At 34.0% G+C, this 13,038-nt stretch overlaps 3 protein-coding genes across 4 annotated transcripts; all 3 read right to left on the bottom strand.

Moving 5' to 3' along the window:
• Positions 1-539: 539 nt before the first annotated feature.
• On the bottom strand, positions 540-1,974 carry LOC111436264 (CASP-like protein 2C1). 2 transcript variants are annotated; one of them, XM_023074010.1, is made up of 3 exons: positions 1,719-1,966; positions 1,504-1,651; positions 540-976 (listed from the first exon to the last, which is right to left on the bottom strand). In XM_023074010.1, exons 1-3 carry the CDS (start codon positions 1,871-1,873, stop codon positions 719-721), a joined length of 561 nt encoding a protein of 186 aa, XP_022929778.1. In that variant the 5' UTR covers positions 1,874-1,966; the 3' UTR covers positions 540-718. The 2 variants fall into 2 exon arrangements, with proteins under 2 accessions (XP_022929778.1, XP_022929779.1); XM_023074011.1 differs by having other exon boundaries at positions 742-976; positions 1,504-1,622; positions 1,719-1,974.
• A 2,975-nt stretch (positions 1,975-4,949) lies between these two features.
• On the bottom strand, positions 4,950-7,080 carry LOC111436265 (xyloglucan endotransglucosylase/hydrolase protein 22-like). The gene is made up of 3 exons (XM_023074012.1): positions 6,826-7,080; positions 5,723-5,916; positions 4,950-5,374 (listed from the first exon to the last, which is right to left on the bottom strand). Exons 1-3 carry the CDS (start codon positions 7,078-7,080, stop codon positions 4,981-4,983), a joined length of 843 nt encoding a protein of 280 aa, XP_022929780.1. The 3' UTR covers positions 4,950-4,980.
• A 1,965-nt stretch (positions 7,081-9,045) lies between these two features.
• Positions 9,046-11,315, bottom strand: LOC111436263 (probable xyloglucan endotransglucosylase/hydrolase protein 23). Its single transcript, XM_023074009.1, has 4 exons — positions 10,996-11,315; positions 9,936-10,129; positions 9,220-9,617; positions 9,046-9,166 (listed from the first exon to the last, which is right to left on the bottom strand). The coding sequence occupies exons 1-3, from the start codon at positions 11,263-11,265 to the stop codon at positions 9,221-9,223; spliced, it is 861 nt and encodes a 286-aa protein (XP_022929777.1). The 5' UTR covers positions 11,266-11,315; the 3' UTR covers positions 9,046-9,166; position 9,220.
• Between the last annotated feature and the right edge of the window lie 1,723 nt (positions 11,316-13,038).

Genomic DNA, 13,038 nt, shown 5'->3' with positions numbered 1-13,038 from the left:
TCTCAACTCAACCATTAATTTTTTTAATTGAATTAATTTAGATCTTTTTTTTATTATTTATTAAATTTTTTAAAATAAAAATATGATATTAGTCGGTAAAATATTTAGTTATTTATTTTTAATTGTTTAATTAAATTTTGTAGCTCAACGTAAGAATTTACCCGTTAATTTCAATTTATTTTTTATTATTGAAGAAAATTCATGCTACTGAGACTCTGATTATAATATTTAAGCATATTTGATTATGAAATATATTAATTTGTTAAAAAAAATTTATATAATTTTTTAAAAGAATAATAAATAGAAAAAAAGTTTCTCGTGAATTCTCTACCGATAATCCCCTACTTGAATACCCACAAAAATAAGTTGAGAATTTATAACATGATAAGATTTTTCGATCATCGAATTTTTTGAACATCTCTAAATCTAATAATAATCCGCTACTTCACTCTAAAAAAATGAGAGATTTGAATCTGCACGCTCCAAATTATTACATGGTTGGTAACTAATTAAAAATTTGAGCGAAAGAACACGGTTGCATAATCTCATATCTTATTCCCAATCTAAATAAAACAAGTTGTTCGTAACTATATACCCGTACTAAGAATAAGGTTGTGTAAGTGGAACCGGGTGCACACGTACACGTTACAATACGCTAACCTAGAGTTGTAGACACAAGTGCACAAATGTTGGAAGGTTAAGAGAAAAGGAGAAGAATTCAGTTGTTGTTGGGTTTGAGGCGCAGGAAATGGTTTGGTGAGTAATGCCTAAACAAGTTGAAAGCAGAGAGGAAGGAGATGAGAAGCATTGTAAGGACAGCTGCATAGCCACAAAGGAAAGCTCCGGCAGCTTGGTAGCAATATCTGTGGAATCTGTTGCACAGCTTCATCCACTGGAACTCCTGGTTGCCCCTCACCGCCACAAACGCCGCCTCCATCCCCGCCGTGTTTGCCGCAAATGTTAGGTAAGCACCCGCCTGCCAAATGTCAGTTCAAACTACTTTTATTATTTATATATATATATATGTAAGGAGAAAAAAAAAAAAAAAAGGAAAATAGTTTGGGGGCCTAATTGGACATATTATATGATATTATTTATGTGAAATATATAATTTTTTTTAAAAAGTGATCTTTTTATTCTTATTTGCAAAATTTTAAGATAATTTCATAACCCAAATTAAATTTAAGGCTACCTTTGAATTATGATAAAAGAAATGAGATAAATATGAAAACAAAAAGAAAAAGATAAAATGAAAGTGAAAAGACCAGAATAGAGCTTTGAAAAATATAAGAATTAAAATGGAAGACCAAAATGAGACAAAAATTTAAAATGTATTTGATTTTTAAAAATTAAGGTTATAAAATGTGAGATTACGGGAATAGAACGAAACATTTTTTATACGGGTATGAAAACTTGTTTAGTAGACACCCTTTAAAATTTTTGAGGCGAAGTCGGAAAGAGAAAGTCTAAAAAAGACAATATGATATGTTATCCAAGTGTTACCTGATCGATGAAGAAGGAAAGCCAGAATAGGGGTAAGTGAAAGTGAGTTTGTAATTGGAAGGGTGGTTTTGGGTGAGCTGAAATCCAACATTTGGCGAGTTGAAGAATGTTGTAGGCAGCTGCGATGGAGTCCACAAACATAATCACTCTGCAAAGTTACACACAAATTCAAAACACAAACAAAGAAACAAAGGTTGATGATTTAAAGGGCTTACTTGAGAGCACCCAAACTTCTGAAAGAGGCTGTCTTGTCCACTCCAAAGATCTGTGTGGTTTCCTTGTCAAAACCCATCAAGAAAACTGTCAAAACCAAGCAAATAATGGCACACAATCTGAGTATCCATTCAGTTCTTGCATCCCCAAACCCCATTGCTGCCACTTGTTGTTCAGAATATTGAGAGGGCAGTCGGGTGGTGCCTTTATTTATGGTTTCTGGTTGGGCACACCACGTACACCACTTATTCAAAAGGAAGGGGAACTGTTCCATCTCTTCACCATCCTTCACCCAACTTCCTATGCTATTTATTAACCCTACACTTTGCTTTCCATACTTCATTTTTTCTTACTCCTCTACCAAAATAACTTTTTCTTTTCTTTTTTTTTTTTTTTGGATGAAATAGAGAGGCTACATCGTCATATGTCCTTTCGAGCAACATCGTCGTATGTACAGATATGCAACTACCTTAGCTTCGGTTCTATGGTCTTCACAACAACATCGTCATATGTACAGAGATGTCTTACTTTTACTTGAGTAGTACGTGACTTGATTAGGAAATGCAATCACATGCAATCATGTTTGAGACCTATTCTTTCATAAAATAAATTAGATGTGTAGTACTTCTCTACAAACGATGCATATACGTGCACATGGACCTCAAGTGAGCTTGCATACGTACCCCCTAAACCTAGCCTTCAGCAAACGTACACTTACGCTATCAGAACGCCATGGAGGGAAGGGGGTGCATGTAGTATTAGGGTGTACATAATATTGTAACATAACATCATAATGTACGCGTGCGTACTAATCATGGCGAGGAAGTATTCTAATACACGTTAACATACAACATGCATGAGGTCCCTATAGCTTAAAATCATGGCAAGTTATACCTTTGTTCATTTCATACATAACTTAATCATTTCATGTCATCTCATATGAACCCTAAAACCATCTATATTTTCGAAAATTTAAATGGTAGATTTAGTTATCCGTTACATTTAATCTTTGAATACTTTCTGGTATGGATAATGATTTGTGGTCTTTGTTATCATTAATATTATTAGGGAAACAGTGTGACATGTTTTTAACTAACCTTTTGTCAAGTTGGTGTGAAATTCGGTAGGAACTTAGATAGTAAGATATATTATATAGTTTATGTTATATAAAAAAAAGAATGGTTAAATTTATAAATTAACTAAAACATATTTGGAAAACATTATGTTAAAAAATATTTACCTTGTTTTATTTTTTTGATTCATAAATATTTTATTAAGCATTGAAAGGAAATATTAATCACACTGGAACATCATATTCATGGATGATTGCTTTCAACACATTTAATAATAACATCTACCTATCTCATAAATGAGTGATATAATTTTTTTGGTTAAATGATTTTAAAAGGGAATGAATTAAATAATCCTTTATACATTTTGGTTTTGGTTCAGAGTTCATGTGGTACTAAATACAACTACCGATATTAGCCCGTCCCAAGTTTTCAACTACGTCAATAAGTTAAAAGATTTGAATCTTGCAACCATCTGCACAATAGCTCTTGCAAGCCAACGACATGACACTATGTTAAGCGATTATCAGAGAAAAACGACACCGAAGTAACTTGATGAGTTTTAGTGATTTGCACTACGTGAGGAGGTAGAGAACACTAAACGTAATGAATGTGATATATAGAAACAATTTGAGGGTTGGAATGATAGACAAAGACACGAACGACGAAAAACGGAGCGACAATCATTATCGTAAAGGATAGTTGAAGCTTAAACGTTAAATCAGTGGTGATTCAATATGATATCATAGTAGTAGGTCAAGGGTTAATTTCATTTTCTCACCATTAATTACTAATATTATTTTGGGTTTTAACACCGATTTAACGAGTTCAATTACTTACCTAATTTAGGGTCGTAGAACTTATTGGATCCATCTCTATGAAGGGTAAATAATGGTAAAGAAAAGGAAAATAAATTTTGAGATTGATACTACATCCATATTGTGGGCTATCTACAATAGACATTGATTGCAATTTGGTGAGCAAACATGTTAAGGATTGAAACCCCATTAACACACCATATGCAATTTGGGGACCAAACATGTAAAGTTTAATTAAAAATGAAAATGGGTATTCCATTATTGCTGCTTTGTAGCAGAGGTTTAAACAGGCTAGACAAGACAACACACAAGGCATTGCATAGTAGTAAGGCTTTGCATTCAATCATTTCAGTACTACTACTGCACTATTATGTATTTAGGGTTTATGAGTCACAAGCCTCTCCCTTAACTCAATTATTGAATTAAACTATTAATACTACCTGCTTTGTCAACTACTTTTCACTCTCTATGTTACAGTAACAGTTCAAGTTCGATGCTAGTGGATATTGTCCGTTTTGGTTCATTGCGTATTGTTGTTAGTCTCACGGTTTTAAAACACATGTTAGGAAGAGGTTTCTACCCTCTTATAAGAAATGTTTGGTTCCTCTTTTCAACCAACGTGGGATCTCACAATTATCTCTCTAAGAGAATGGAGCACCTGAATGCCCTTTGGTTTATTATTCTCTTATATTTCCTTATTATATATTATCTCTATCACATAAGATAGAAGTAAAAAAGTGGTACATAAATTAATCGATACCACAACCTAATGAGAATAATCTTAAGAATAAGATGACTCAGAAATGATTAAAAGAATTGAAAGTTACTACCTATATGAACAAGGTGTGTCTTCCTTTTCAATAACTCAATCATAGAAACTGGAAAGTTCATGTTTTGCTTGAAGCAATTCTATGTTGAGTGACCACATGAGAATTTTTCTAAGATGCATGTGACTGAGAACAAAAAATGTTAAAATGACTCGTGTTAGTCTGTGAGAATAGTCTCCACTCTTAGAAACGTGGTGTAAATAATGTGACCGTGTCATATGGATGCAAGGAAATATCATAACCATGGATGTAAAGAAATATCAAAACCATCAGGTGTCCGATTCGTACTTTAAATTCTAATAAAATTTTGGGCATGAAAGTGTTATAATATACAAAGAGCTATGTTTAAACGTAACAAGTAAAATTAAGTTTGAATATCAAATAAAAATGTTTGACATTTTAATATGGTAAAGATACCTCATTGATAAAATAAAAACTCAGTTGACTCCACAAATTTGTAAAGATTTCTCAAACAAGAAATCAGAAATTCGACAAGATTAAGAAACATTAATTCAATCTTCTTGTGTGTTTTTTAAGGTTGACCTCCTCCTAGTAGGTGTTGAGGTAGCATTCAAGAGGGAAGCCTTGTGGGAACCTCTTTGTGTCTTGACAATAATTGTAGATCATGTAGTTATCTTGTGCCCATTTCATTTGGCTCTTCTTTGCATATTCATAATCAAAATTTGCCCACAGCCATGAATTTGAATTGGGAGTGCAAGATGAGTATCCATTGAACCAAAAGCAGCCATCTTCACTGAAGTTCTTGTAATAAGCTCTGAATGGGGCTTCACTCCAATCTATCTTCTCAAGACCACCTCTTGTGGCCCAATCATCAGCTTCCCATAGACTTGAATGTAATCTCATGGCTTGGTATTGTGGGAATGGCACTCCTTTGTCTTCGAAGTTCTTGAATTCTCTTATAGGTATCTCGTCTACGTAGAAACTGTAATATTCAAAATTTTCAATTTCGTTGCCGATAAAGCTTAAAAGATATTTTTAGATAATCAGATCACGCTCATCATTCGAACAAGAATTCATAATCTAAATTCAACACCTGATGTCGTCCCAATTTATTCATACAATCTTCCTTACTCAGATGTTACATCATCTCTTAAATGTTTTACATAAACAATTTTTATATTTTGTCTCTAAATTTTCTCGAACCTTTCGATTTGTAAAAAAACGCACCTTCAATCATCTAAAATCACTTTCAAAACTTATACTAAATCCACTAGAAGTTAGTGATTCTTTCAAGTAGACTCGAGGAATGAAAAGAATAATGGGTACTTACACAATGTGTTGGGTATTCCAGAAGATGGTGTAGGTATGAAAATCAGCGGTTGGATCAAACCAAAGGTAGAATTGCATCTCTCTGTTGCCAACTCCTTGGCTAAACACATTGGTATGAAGGATGTAAGGATTTCCACTTGTGTTTCCAAGAAATTCGAAGTCTATCTCATCGTGGTACTCTCCTTTTGAAGTTAACTAAAATCACATTATGATATTACAATTTAGTTGATATATGATTAAGGTATGAAACTCGATCGAATATCGACATTTTCATATATCTATGAGTTTGATATCAACGTATACGAGAGACGAATCAATATTTCTATTGTATCGTACAAAAAAAAATTATAATCTATTACTGATCAAAAGGTTTAAGAAAGAATTCAAAAAAAAAAAAAAGGATTAGTATGAACGGTTATTAACCATTAAACTACATGCTCATTACCGAATGTAAAATATTCATTCATCAGGTTTTATGAATTTCTTGTATAAATGCTCAAGCCCACTATTAGTAGATATTGTTTAAGCTGTGATGCGTCTGCTAGGGAGAGGTTTCTACACCTTATAAAGAATGTTTCGTTTCCCTCTCCAACCGATGTGGGATCTCATAATTCATCCTCATTCAGGGCCCAGCGTCCTCGCTGACACTCATTCTCTATCAAACTAATGTGGGATCTCATAAGCCACCCTTCTTCGGGGTTTAGCGCCATCGATGGCACACCGTTCGGTGTTTGACTCTGATACCATTTGTAATATCTCAACCCCACCGCTAGCAGATATTATCATTTTTGGACTTTTCTTACGGGCGAAGTTTCCACACCTCTATAAAAAAAATATTTCGTTCTTCCCTCTCCGATCCATGTGGAATCTCACATCTTGATTATCTTAGCATAAGTTGAACATTTTTTAGCAACGAAAATGTCAATAAAAACATCATTCACCGACATTTTCAAAGTGAAATCACTCAATTTCCTCTTTCTAAATGACAAGATCTCAATATAACAATAACAAATCTCAATAAAGTATCCTCTTTTCGAAACGACATACATATTTATATATATATATATATATATATATATATTCAGGGTTAGGTAAGAAACTTACAAAGAAGGTAGTGACGGTGCCAGCAGAGTTACCCGGGACGAGTTTGATATGCATTTGAACCTTAGCAAATAAGTATTCATTCTTGGACTGAAAGCCAGAGCCAGAGCCTTTGTCCAAGCCAAGCATTAGAAGCTCGTTATTGTTAAGCATCTGACCTCGCCCATCGCCCCAACTGATATCAATAAATTTGAACAAGTCATTGCCCAACGACACGTGAAAAGAACAGAACACAGCACAAATAAACAGAAGCTTCATTGTTTGTAGGGAAACTTGGAAGCACATATGGAAGAATGATCTATGGAGAATGGAATTTATATGGGAATGAATTTGAAGTTAGCATTTATTTTCATTTTGACTTCTAAAAAGATCCTAAACGCGTCATTAATTATAATGGATGTTGCTGTATTATTCCAGAGTTTTTCTCGACGTGATGGCCACACCATTTGGAAGATGCATTGCCTCATGGCTAGCTGCACCCATTGGACGGCTGGCATATCGAAGGTGAGTGCATTGCCAAAAGAGGGAAACTTTGAAGTCGTTAATGCTTACCTGACATGTTTGGCCATATTATTTAAAGATGGTTCGAGACATTTAAAATTAAAAGTTTAAGGACTCGATAAGTTTAGGATTCTATTATAAACTTTTTAAAGTATATGGATTAAATAAGATATGACCATTGAAGTTCAAATATTGATTTAACCATTTCAATAATAAAAAATGTTTTTTTTTCTTTTTAAATAATACACGAATTTATGGACCTTTTGGTCAACAAAATGACCCTATGACATGTATATTTACTAAATATTGTTTAGTCCGAGGGTATACAAAAACTCAAAAAATTTCGATCCGTTCAACTTAATTTGTCTGGTTTGAGTTAAATTATGAACTTATTTAGAGCGAGGTTCATTATTTAATAAAACTTGTTTGAGTTTGAAAATTTTACAACCAGAACAATTAAGTTGAGTCTAAAAAAAATGTCAACTTGTGAGATCTCACATTTGGTGGAGAGAGAGTGTGGAAACCTCTCTCTAACATAGGTGTTTATAAAACCTTTAGAGAATGTCCAAATAGAATTATATTAATAGCCGTGGGCTCGGGCTGTTACACAACTTAACCCACAAACACCCCTAGGACACATAGATAGTAAAAGTCTTTTGTCAAATATATCATTCTAATCCGATTAGTTTTCTACTTTCCATTTATCTATTGTGTTGTCGAAAATTTTAATCAACATTTGAACTATTAAAGTTTATGGACCAAATTTATAATTACTACATATTATATCGATTAAATTATTATATACTTGAAGACTAAGGGTAAATTAATTTTAGTTTCATCAAACTAATATGTTATATTAAAAAGAAATGTAATATTTTTTTGTGTTTAGATACATCTTTGTGGGATGTTTCTTTGTAAGTTTAATTCAAACTTTATATTATAAAATAAATTTGAAGAGTTGTGCTGTCTCGTTGACTCACAAATTGAAGATTTTTTATTTTAAGAGTGTCGTTTGACATATTATGGCGTGTTGGCCACCTCTTTCCTATGTACCTTTGTACGTGCTCCTCAATATTTATTCACATTTTATTATAGATTCACTTATTTTTTTTATAAATTACAAATAAAATAAATAAATAAAAAGAAAAAAAAAATCTCTGAGAACTCTTTCTTGATCCCAATAACTCAAAAGTGTATCAAGACTTTGTTTTTGGTAGTCTCAAGAAGGCTCGTACTATTGAAGATAGTGTCAGTTACTTCTATATTCATAATATTTTCCGTAATTAGCTAACATGAGATTCCAACAATGTTCAACCATAAATAAGATGATTCTAAAATTTTGCATCTTTAGTTAATTAGTGAGTTTTCAACGTCACAAATTAAAAAATATTGTATGTCACATGCAGGTACATCTCTCTCTCAACAGGAAATTAAGGCACGTAACTCAAACATCGAGATCTCTTCTCTTAGGTTGGTGGCTAATTTCACCTCACAAATACGGTTGGTGAGACCAAAGATAAAAGATGTTAGGTTTTTTCGTGGAGAAAAAATGAAGTCTCGACCCATGTACTGGCCATTTAGGTTTTCCACACAGCTGCATACACGCACAACTGAATTTTGACGGGTTATTGTGGCATTTTTCCGATTAACAATTTAAGTCTAGATTCATTTTGAGTTGTGGTAGCAAGTAAATTTGAGAGAACCGTATGTACTCTCTTGTCAAAGTCGTAGGTTTCTTCTATTTTTTATTCCAAACTATTAGATTATAGTACTTCGAAGTCAATAATACTTCGAGTTGAGCTATTGCAGAAGTGATTCGTTAATAAACAAAGAGGTAGTTTGATCACAACGAACAATGGTATTTTGATTATTTTAATATCACTCGGTTTACCGAACTCTATCCTTGGGTGACACACTCAGGGGCGAGGCCTTGGGGGAACCTCTTGAAATCAGTGCAATAGTTATAAATCATGTAATTTTTGTGCACCCACTCGAGCTTTTGGTGTGCGGCCGAGTCCAACTGTTGGGACAGCCAAGAATCGTCTTTGGATGAGGCAGCGCAAGAGGAGGAGGCTGAGGAGGACCAAATGCATGCCTGATCGTCGTTGAAGTTTGTGTAGGCAGCAGTGAAAGGAGCCTGAGACCAATCGATCCTCACTCGGCCTCCCCATGTGGCCCAGCTGTCGCCGTTCCACAGGCTTGATTGTAGCCTCAATGCCTGGTTTTTGGGGAATGGAATGCCCTTGGATTCCATGTTCTTGAACTCTCTTATCGGAGTCCCATCCACGTACAATCTGCCAACAATTTATAACCATTAATCAAGTGTCAAACTTTTCTTACCTTTAGCCCGTGTTCACGTCCGTAACAGTCCAACCCACTCACTATTAATAGATATTGTCTTCTTTGAATTTGCTTCACTTCAAAGTTTTTAAAACACGTTTGCTAGAGAGAGGTTTGGTTTCCACACTCTTCTAAATAATGCTTCGTTCTACTCTCCAACCGATGTGAGATCTCACAGTCTACCCCTTTTGAGGCCCAGTGTCCTTGTTAGCACTTTTCTTTCTCCAATCGATGTGGGGAATATATAGATGAGAGAAGAGTTGTTAACTTACATGATATTTTTGAGATTCCATAGAAAGGAATAAGTGTGAAAATCAGCGGTTGGATCAAACCAGAGGTAGAATTGTTGCTCTCTATCACCTTTACCTTGAACGAAGATGTTTGTATGAACAATATATGGCTCACCACTAAGATTTCCCAAGAACTCGAAGTCTATCTCATCCCACTTTGACTCTTCTGAACGTAACTACAATTCGTATTACCATTCAAAGTCAAATATGCGATTGTCTTATAATAACGGTTGAATTTATATTCAACTGAATATTCTCTTTCATTATCCAATGATGAAAAACTTAAATAACCTTAGCTCTGCTTTGACTTTAAAAGATGACTTTATCACACTATAATATTTAAATTCAATGTACTAAGCCTTTCTTTTTCTTTTTTTTTTTCTCATTAAAATGACTTTGTACCTTAAATCTACTTTAATAGCCTAATTAATGACTTTTGACTTTACCGGTGATTTTTTTTAATAATAATAATTAATGTAAATTATTATAGGTAAAATATCATATCATAAAACTCATTACTAAAAATATAAACTTTAATTAAAAGAAGTTGATTTGAATTTTTAATTATATTCCATAAAACCTTTTAATACAAAGTTATGAGAATATTTTATGAAATACACTCGTGTCCTGAAAGTACAATAACTAATAAATGAACGAAAATTAAATACAAATTTTGAAAATATAACTAAAATTGATATATTAAAAGTACAACTTGAATCATTAAAAAAGTATACGACTTGGGTTCAATTATAAACTTATTCGAATTAAATTAGATTCAAATAAATAAATTAAATGAGTTGATTCACAAATTTTTCTAAAACTAAATTTGTTAAAACCAGCCTTAATTATATATACATTTTTTAATTTTATTTTATTTGTACAATGAATTAAAATTTATAATTAAAGGTTAATAAATTAAACATTTTAGTTTTATCAAAAACAAAAATTTAAATAAAAACAATTTCAACAAATGTTTAATTTATAAATAAATGTTTAATTCAATGTAATGGAGTGAAGCGGCGGCAGGAATTTGAGAGCTTACGTAATACGCCGTGACCGTGCCGGCGGAGTTTCCGGGGACGAGCTTGATCTGCATGTCGATTTTGGCAAACAAATATTGGTTCCTCGACCAGAAGCCGGAGCCGGAGCCTTTGTCAAGCGACAGCGTCAGCTCATTTCCGCCGTCCAGAAACTTGGCTCGGTCGCCACCCCACGTGATCTCCAGCTCCCCGTTCATATCGGCGGCGCCGGAAAACCCCAATAAACAAACAACCAAAACCACCAAACACAACGGCGGCGACGCTCCAGCCATGGGTGTCAGCGGCTTTGCTTTTGTAGTTGTTGTGAGAATGAATGGCACTGAGAAGTAAATATTTATAAAAGGAGAGAGAGAGAGAGAGAGAGAGAGAGAGAGAGAGAGAAAGTGTTGACGTGAAGATGAGTAGTTCGTTGTAAAGCGGTTAAGAAGAGATCGAATTTGGTTCGTTGGATGAATCAATAAGTGGGGTCATGATTGAATGGACATGAAGAAATAAAGGAAAGAAAAAAATAATACCAAATTTGAATATCTCACTTTCATAGCCTATAAATTTTTAATTAAACGTTAGATGATGAAACTCCATACTAATTTAGAGAATCATCATGAGTTTATAATCAAGAAATACTCTTTTGGTTTGAATGAGACATTTTGGGAAGCCCAAAGCAAAGATATGAGAACTTATGCTCAAAGTGGACAATATCATACCATTGTGGAGAGTGGTGTTCTATCAATTTAATAACATATATGGGATGGCACGAGAGGTTCGAAAATGCATGTCTTAATTAATTGAGCTCATAAAACGTGTTCTACTAGAGATAGGTTATCACACACTTGTAAGGAATGTTTCGTTCCCCTGAATCTCACAATCCACTTTCTTTGAGAGCGAGTGTTCTTGTTGGCACACCGCGAACAAATATTGTTTGTTTTCATCCACCTTCTTTGGGAGCTAGCATTTTTTCTGGCAAACCGCTCGATATTTGGCTTTGATATCATTTGTAACCGTCTAAACTCACCGCTAACAGATATTGTCCGTTTTAATCTATTACGTATCACCATCAGTCTTATGGTTTTAAAATGTGTTTGTTAGGGAGAGGTTATTACACCCTTGTGAGAAATGTTGTAGAATCTCACAATCCACCTCTCTTGGGGGCCAGCATCTTCGCTGACACACCGCTCAATGTCTGGCTCTGATACCATTTGTAATAGCCCAAACTCATTGCTAGCAAATATTGTATACTTTGGTCTGATACATATGACCATCACCCTCATGGTTTTAAAATGCGTCTACTGGTAAGAGATTATCACACCCTTATAAGGAATGTTTCGTTTTCTTCTCCAACTGATGTGGGATCTCAGATCACTCAAAATATGTTTGTTGCTCGAATACTTATACCCATGTTAAAATTAGGTGTATAACCCAAGAATTTAAGCTACTAAATTAGAATCGAGTAAGATTACATTTTTCATGTGATGTGAATGAAAATAACAAAGTAGAATAGGGCTAAAATTATAATTTTACAATGACATTTAATTCCTACCAACCGTAAACCATAAAAGGCAAACAAGGTTGATTTTGATTTGGTCGAAGTTAAGAAAATGGTATATGGAAGAAAATAGAGCACGCGGTTAGAGCTACGATATTACAAGTGATATTGTTTTTTAAGGTAATGAGTAGCTGTGCCCACCATATCTACTAGGCTTCCAATTATGGGTCTTGTGCTGCATTCAACGCAAACACAGGTACCCATAAGTCACCAAAAACTAACCTTCCCATCTCCAAATTTCAAAGCTTCGTTACATACGATCCTCTAACTTCTGCCATCTTTCTTTCTTTCTGTGACCGTTCGATTGTATATTGTAATGTCTGTTTTGGTCTGTTACGTAACATCGGCAGTCCTACAGTTTTACAGTGCGTCTTTTAGGGAGAGCTTCCACACCCTTATAAGGAATGTTTTGTATCTCTCGCTAAGCTTGATTGAATGTCTTTTAGTGCAGCCAATCGTTTACACCGAAAGATCTTATGTGTGTCCTAGTATACCGTTATCT

This window comes from Cucurbita moschata, unplaced genomic scaffold, assembly GCF_002738365.1.
Source record: "Cucurbita moschata cultivar Rifu unplaced genomic scaffold, Cmos_1.0 Cmo_Scf00052, whole genome shotgun sequence".
In the NCBI taxonomy this organism is placed as follows: domain Eukaryota; kingdom Viridiplantae; phylum Streptophyta; class Magnoliopsida; order Cucurbitales; family Cucurbitaceae; genus Cucurbita; species Cucurbita moschata.
This window is presented reverse-complemented; position numbering and strand designations above follow the sequence as displayed.